The sequence below is a fragment of the Sapajus apella genome, unplaced genomic scaffold (genome assembly GCF_009761245.1).
Source record: "Sapajus apella isolate SASKATOON/1434 unplaced genomic scaffold, GSC_monkey_1.0 scaffold21, whole genome shotgun sequence".
NCBI lineage: Eukaryota > Metazoa > Chordata > Mammalia > Primates > Cebidae > Sapajus > Sapajus apella.
This window is the reverse complement of record NW_022436961.1, coordinates 28,570,954-28,577,380: the sequence shown is the minus strand read 5'-3', so window position 1 is coordinate 28,577,380 and position 6,427 is coordinate 28,570,954. Positions and strand designations below refer to the sequence as shown.

The following is a 6,427-nucleotide window of genomic DNA, read 5'->3' as shown; positions in this document are numbered from 1 at the left end:
TCAGGGGCCCCCCAGTCCTGCGCACGCACACGGGATTCGTGCAAGGACGCGACGCCCGCAGCTTTCTGTCCCCTTTCACCTCCCGGACTCCCGGCAACGCAGAGCGTGGCGCGCGCCGCAGGAGGACGTCGGACCGGCTAACCCGGCGCTGGCCAATCCCGAGCGTCCATGCAAATGAGGCTCCTTATCGGGCCGCGGCTCCGCCTCCCGAGGCCAGGGCCGTAGTAACCCATTCATGGGGCCCGCGCGCGGCTGCAGCCCGGCTCCGCGGCGCTCGCAGCCACCGCCTCCTCTCGGCTCCGGGTCTTCCCCTTCCTTTTACAACTGATCCTGTTGGGGATTTTTTTTTTTTTTTTCTAAATTGGAAAGGTGGGGAGGAGCAGGGAGGGGGGATCTGGAGGAAGGGGAGAGATTAGGTAGCCATCAATTTCTTCCAGTTTCTCCCAGAACAGGTGATGCTTCTAAATTGTGATCACTTTCAGGAGGCAGCGCTGCAGCTGGAAGGATGCGAGCGACCTAGGGTGGAGGGGCTGAGGCGGCAGATCTGAACTTGCGGAGGATAAGAACCCAAACTTTGGCTACATCAGTCCGCACCTCGCCAGTGAAGCAAAGGACCGGTTATCTTTTTTTTTTTTTTTCCCTAAGACTCAAACTTGGGCACTTGATCCCTTTTCTTGGATTGCTTTGGAGGAGACGATTTGCTGGCAACGTTGGATACAGTCAGGACTGTATTGTTGTAACTCATTTTTAAAGCGACAGTTAGAGGATCAGACTTTTTAAATGTTTGGAATTCAAGATACGTTAGGAAGAGGACCAGCTCTGAAAGAGAAATCGCTGGGCGCAGAGATGGATTCGGTCAGGTCCTGGGTCCGGAATGTCGGAGTGGTGGACGCTAATGTCGCCGCACAGAGGTAACGACACGGCCGCGCAATTATTACCCTCTCGGTCTCTCGCTCTTACCGTCTGTTCCGCCGTGTTCACCCCTCCCCTGCTCCCCTTGCTTTTCTCTCTCCCTGTCCCCCCATCTGTCGCCCAGGCCCTGCGCGCTGGGGTTCGCCCTCGGGCAAGCAGAATGCTGCAGTCAGGGGAACGCTCACTGGGCAGCCAGCACTGGAGTTTCTGAACTGCCTGGTCGTTGGCGTTTCTCTCCCACTCCTTTACCGCAGTACATGCTTTGCAAGGAAAAATGACAAAGTAGCACCCAACATCTCCCAGCTCGGTCCCTAGTCCTGCGAGCTGAGCCAGGCTGGCCCGGAGCGGAGCGTAAGGACCCGCTATGGCAGGCGCGGCGCCGGAGGAAAGCCGGCTTCCCGGCCACTCCCGGCTTCGCCACGCCGCCTGCGAGCGCCTGCCTCCCGCATCTTGCTGGGCGATTCCTGGAGCCCGGGAGGCCGGTGGCCAGAGGGTGGCGGCGGCGAGAGGAGCGGGAGAAGCCGGAGCGGCCGCCCGGGAAGGCGAGGCGGCTGGGGGCTCTGGGAGGAGGGAATAGGCTGGACGGTCCTGGCTTAAAGGTAAAACGGTGACCCAGACGCACGGAGTTGGGGAGCTGGAGAAGAGAAGAAATTAAAAAGAGGAGAGAAGACAGAGTCACGATAGAAGGAGTTGCAGAGGGAGAAAGAGGCGAGGAAAGGCGACCGGCAGCCAGGCAGGCGCAGGGGTCACCAGCTTCTGGTTTTGCGGATCCCTGAGGCTGACTTTGTGTCTAGGCGTCCGCGTGCTGGGATAGTAAATACCATGTCCAGGGTGCCACCCTACGAAGACATTACGGTCCCATTCTATCATCACCACGACTGGGTTGGGATTTTTGGTCTCCAGGTCCTTGTCTGCGAGAGAAGCCGCCCTTCTACCCTCAAAGAGCCCATGAACTTCTTCCACGACCCTCGTCTCGTCGTCTGCCTTCCTGGCCACTCACCCACCTTTACGTGCCGACATCATTCGGAGAAATTATCCCTTTCCCAAACTGTCCCGGTGTCCCGGGTAGAGCGAACCGGCCTCCACCCTTGGAGGAGAGGAAGCAGAAGTCTCATCACTCCCGGACTTGGGCCGGCGGCGGTTCCCTCCCTCCCGCGGCCCGGGGCACGAGGGTTTCCTTCCCGCCGATTGCACTGCGTGGCGGCGGCTGCAGCGGCGGCGGCTTTCAGCACCGCTCCGGGACTGGCCCCGCAGCGAGCAGACGGAAATAAGGCGTCATTGCAGAGCCGGCTGTGCCGCGCATTTCCTTAGCCGGGCTCCTTAAAGACGCCTCCCTCGCCTGCCTCCCTTCCCGGGATCAAAAAGTTTGTTGAAGCTGGAACATGCAGACCGAGTGGGGGAGATCTTAGCCAAAATGTTACCCCTTTCAAAAAGAATGAGTGAAGGTGCTCTCGCCCCGAGGCAGACGGCTGGGAGACCCCAGCGTCTCAATCTATGCGCTCGCCTGCGGCCCAAGTCTTCGGTGAAATGGGCTCTGATGGCCAGGTCGGATTTGACTGCGACCGGCGGGCTGGGAAGTGTGTGCACACACTCAACACGCTCGAGGGTCCCCTAACTTGGGTTTCACAGTCACTGGGTTCCGTTGGCGCCGCCGGGAAACGCAGCTTGAGTGGGGATTGCGGCAGCCCCAGGAAAGGAGGTTCTTGCCTTGTAACAGGTTAGCTTTTCCCCACCTAGCACCTCTGGGATCGAGGGTCCCTTATGTCGGTCATCTCATTTGGGGTGGCCAGTGATCCCCGGGGCTGGTCTCGAGGATTCCCAGCTGCCTCTGTCCCAGGCATAGCTTTTCGGAAGAGGGAGGCAATCAGCCCAAGGACCCAGACTTGGACTCTGTGTTACTCTCCTGCCCGCACCTTGGGGTTCTTAGCCACTACATTTCCCAGTTAGCATGTGGGCCTTGTGGGCATTGGGTCTAGGATAGGTCACTTGAATTAATACGAAATAAAAGGGTCCCTTCTTCCGAAGGGAAGGAGGCACTTATTCTCCTAACCCTGGGTCCCAGCTTTGCATCCTGATACACCCAGCAGTACCACCTGAGGGAGTGGATGGAGCCATCCCCCTGGTGTAGGACGCGGGTCACCTCTTTAGGGGACCAATCTGGGCCTCTGTGGGCAGCCCGGGTCTTTCGGTTTCCACTAAAGACAGGATGGTGGGTGGCCCAGCAGTGGGATGCCGGACCGCTGGGTGGTGTCAGAGACCCCAGGCATCAAGCCTGTCACCCAAACCCCGTGGCCACGGTGACTCTGCTAAGGAGTCTCCACTTTCTTATCCGAACTGGAGAAAAGGCCTAAGGGTCAGAACTCTGGACCTGAGAAGTAGACCCCTTGCCCCTCTGCAGTGTTGTGAGCGGTTAGTAACATCGTCTTTTTGTTCTTGCCCGTGTCCTGTGTCCCCTATTTGTCTCCCTGTGCAGCGGGGTCGCCCTGTCCCGGGCCCACTTTGAGAAGCAGCCTCCCTCCAACTTGCGGAAATCCAACTTCTTTCACTTCGTCCTGGCGCTCTATGACAGGCAGGGGCAGCCGGTGGAGATTGAGCGCACGGCCTTCGTGGACTTTGTGGAGAATGACAAAGTAAGCGGAACTTACCCCCCAAACTCTGCGGCCTAATAACTCCCTCTTTGCGAAGCATTAAAGATTCCATCTGTCACTCTCGGGACACTTTTCCACTCACATCATCAGGGATGAAAAATCGAGACTTCTTACCCCTAGCCTCTAAATTAGTCTATTTCCCGAACCTCCTCCCACCCCCACTTCCCCACCGGGAGCAGGGAGCCTGGCGCCCTTAGTAGCTCCTGATTATGGACTGACGGTGGAGCAAACGCCCTTCGGACTAGACCATAGTTAAAAAGTACACCCAAGGCCACCGCTCCCCTTCTCGGGGTTAATTTTAATTATTTTGCACCTGCGAGAGCCAGCGGGAGGGGGGGGGGCTGAGTTGCATAACTAAATGGAAGCCGGCAGCCCAACCTTGGCCCGCCTTCAGGCTGTGCCTTCTTTCCTCCAAGGCAGAGCCTCCTCTAAATTCAAGCCTGGAATTGGGGGCTGGATTCGATCTCAAATGAAGGACAGTCTGCCGAAACCCATGTGTGACCGAAGGAAAACCTCTTGCCCTTTCCTGGTCTCAATGTCCCCAGCTGTACAATATGAGCTTTAGAGCAGGCACTTCCCAAAGTCCCTCCTGAACTTGGAGCTCAGTCCCTGAGCTCGTGGCCTTGCAGGCGCAGTCCTCACAGGATAGGCCCGAATGCTGCCCTTCCAAATGACAAGTCCCTTCACTTTTCTGCCAAGGGAAGCCATGGGGCTTCCTAAGGACAGACAGAGCCTTATGGGTTGGGTGGCGCCTGTTTAAAGGCAGCTTTGGCGAGTTGTCTGGTTGTCCAAACTCAAGGGTCGCTCTTCTGAGGACATTTTTAAAGGAGACAGAGGGCCGGAAAAGGTCAAGTGGCTACGAGTCTTGGCAAGTTTCTGAGGGCGGTCAAGGACAAGCAGATGCTCGTGCCCTTTGACCTAGGGCAGGACAGGTGGTTGTTCAAAGTTGCCTTTTGATGGGGAGAAGGGATGTGGGGTAGGGATTCACTCTCTCCTCTTTCCCCCATTTTTGAGGGGGCTGGAAGGCAGGGGAATCAAACGCTCCTTCTCTTTTCAGGAACAAGGCAACGAGAAGACCAACAATGGCACTCACTACAAGTTACAGCTCCTCTACAGCAACGGTGAGCTTGTCTACAGCAACCTTGAGCCGGCGCCTAGCAGCTGGCTTCCGGGACGCACACGGTGACTTTGCCACGATCAATCGCAGGAATGGCTTTGGAGACCAGGGCGGCGGGAGGCTTGCCCAGGACAGGGGATTGGGAGGTCACTGTCTCCAGGCCGGCTTAGCCTGGAGAGGCTGCTTGGGCCTCAGCCACAGGGCAGAGACGGGCTTGGGGTGCCTGGAAGGGGCTCCACGGCCCTTAACTCCTGCCTGTCGGGTCCCCACAGGTGTCCGCACGGAACAGGACCTTTACGTCAGGCTCATCGACTCGGTCACCAAGCAGGTGAGCCCGAAGTCACTTGGTTCCTCTTCGTCTGTCTCTGACCTCCCCTCCTCTTCAAAACCTCCCAGTTTGTCTCTGACCTGCCCCTCTTCCACGATTTCCTGGGTCAGACTCCACAGCCCCCTCCACGGCAAATTGTTTTCTTCTCTCTGTCTCATCAAATGTCCTGCTCTGTCTGGCTCAGGGAAACTCTGTGGGTGGAGGGAGGCAAACAAAAAGGATGGAGAGGAAACAATTATTGAGAGATACAGGTCCCCAAACATTCCGTTTTGCTAAGAATGATGTTCTCATTGGGGCAAACTTCTCTATGATTTGAGTCCAAACTCATATGCGCAGGTAGTGCTGCTAGCGGGAATTCGTAACGCAGTGGCACGCGGTGGGAGAAAAAGCGATGTTGTGCTCCTTCTGAAGTCCCTTCTTTCCTTGCCCTCCACCCCTCTCCACATCTTCCCTTCCTGCCCCCACCTACTTTACAGCCCATCGCTTACGAGGGACAGAATAAGAATCCGGAAATGTGCCGAGTTCTCCTGACGCACGAAGTGATGTGTAGGTAAGAGGCGCCTTTTCCCAGGCCTGCCGGGAGAGCCCGCAGGTGCTCGAGCCCCGCCTGGCGCGCCGCGTTCCCGGGACTAATTTTCAGGAGTGAGGGCGCGCAGCTGGGAGGCCTCGCGGGCAGACTCGCGAGTCCAGGGTGCAGATTCACGGAAACCATTTTATGCAAGTTTCTTAGAGCATAGCCCTTAGGACTGGAAAGAAAACCCAGAATGACTCGGGATTTCACGTCTCTGATGTCGCAGGAGTTTCCTCTGGCCAGTGGAAAGTCTTCATTGTCCCCTGGTCAGTAGTGCTGGAAGTGGGCTGGGCAACCCGGGCCGGGTTTGGGATCGGGGATTTTCGGCTGGAGTTCCCGCCGGGCCTCGCGTGGTAGAGTTCCAGGCGGGCCACTTGTGGAGTTACTGAGTCAGAGCCCTGGAAGGACTCCTAGTCTGGGCGAGAGACCGCCAGAGGGTCCAGCGGCTCATTTCCGGGGCGCTTCCTGGCACCCAGGCACCTGCGGTGATGCGGAGGCGTTTTCTTCCTCCCGGAAAGTTGCTCTCTTAGGACTTCACGTGCGGGTGTGTGTGTGTGTGGGGGGGGTGGATTCTCAGGTCAAAAGGAACTACCTGGAAGAGAGATCAGTCCATTTCCCACCAGTGCGTAGGAGGGGCAGGGAGAGGACCCACGGGGAGATCTGCAGTGTGGAGCAACAGCTGGATTCTGATGTTCGAGTCGCGAAAGGTTGTCTACTGGCTTTTCTGCACCTTTCCCATCTTCTTTTCAGAGACCAATCCATTCCACCTTGAGCCCTGTGTATTATCCACTTTCTTCTGCCTGACTAGAAGAAAATTTAAAAAATCAGAGGAATCGCGTTCACACTTACTC

The 6,427-nt window shown here is 57.2% G+C and overlaps 1 protein-coding gene across 1 annotated transcript in view; it reads left to right on the top strand.

Annotated features, from left to right (window-relative positions):
* Positions 1–215: 215 nt before the first annotated feature.
* The window catches only part of EBF2 (EBF transcription factor 2), a 202,933-nt gene continuing 196,721 nt past the window's right edge, over positions 216–6,427 (top strand). The window contains exons 1-5 of the mRNA XM_032288567.1: positions 216–911; positions 3,386–3,542; positions 4,618–4,681; positions 4,950–5,005; positions 5,482–5,555. Of these exons, the coding sequence (XP_032144458.1) occupies positions 781–911; positions 3,386–3,542; positions 4,618–4,681; positions 4,950–5,005; positions 5,482–5,555 (482 nt within the window). The 5' untranslated portion in view covers positions 216–780. The remainder of the gene's footprint in view (positions 912–3,385; positions 3,543–4,617; positions 4,682–4,949; positions 5,006–5,481; positions 5,556–6,427) is intronic.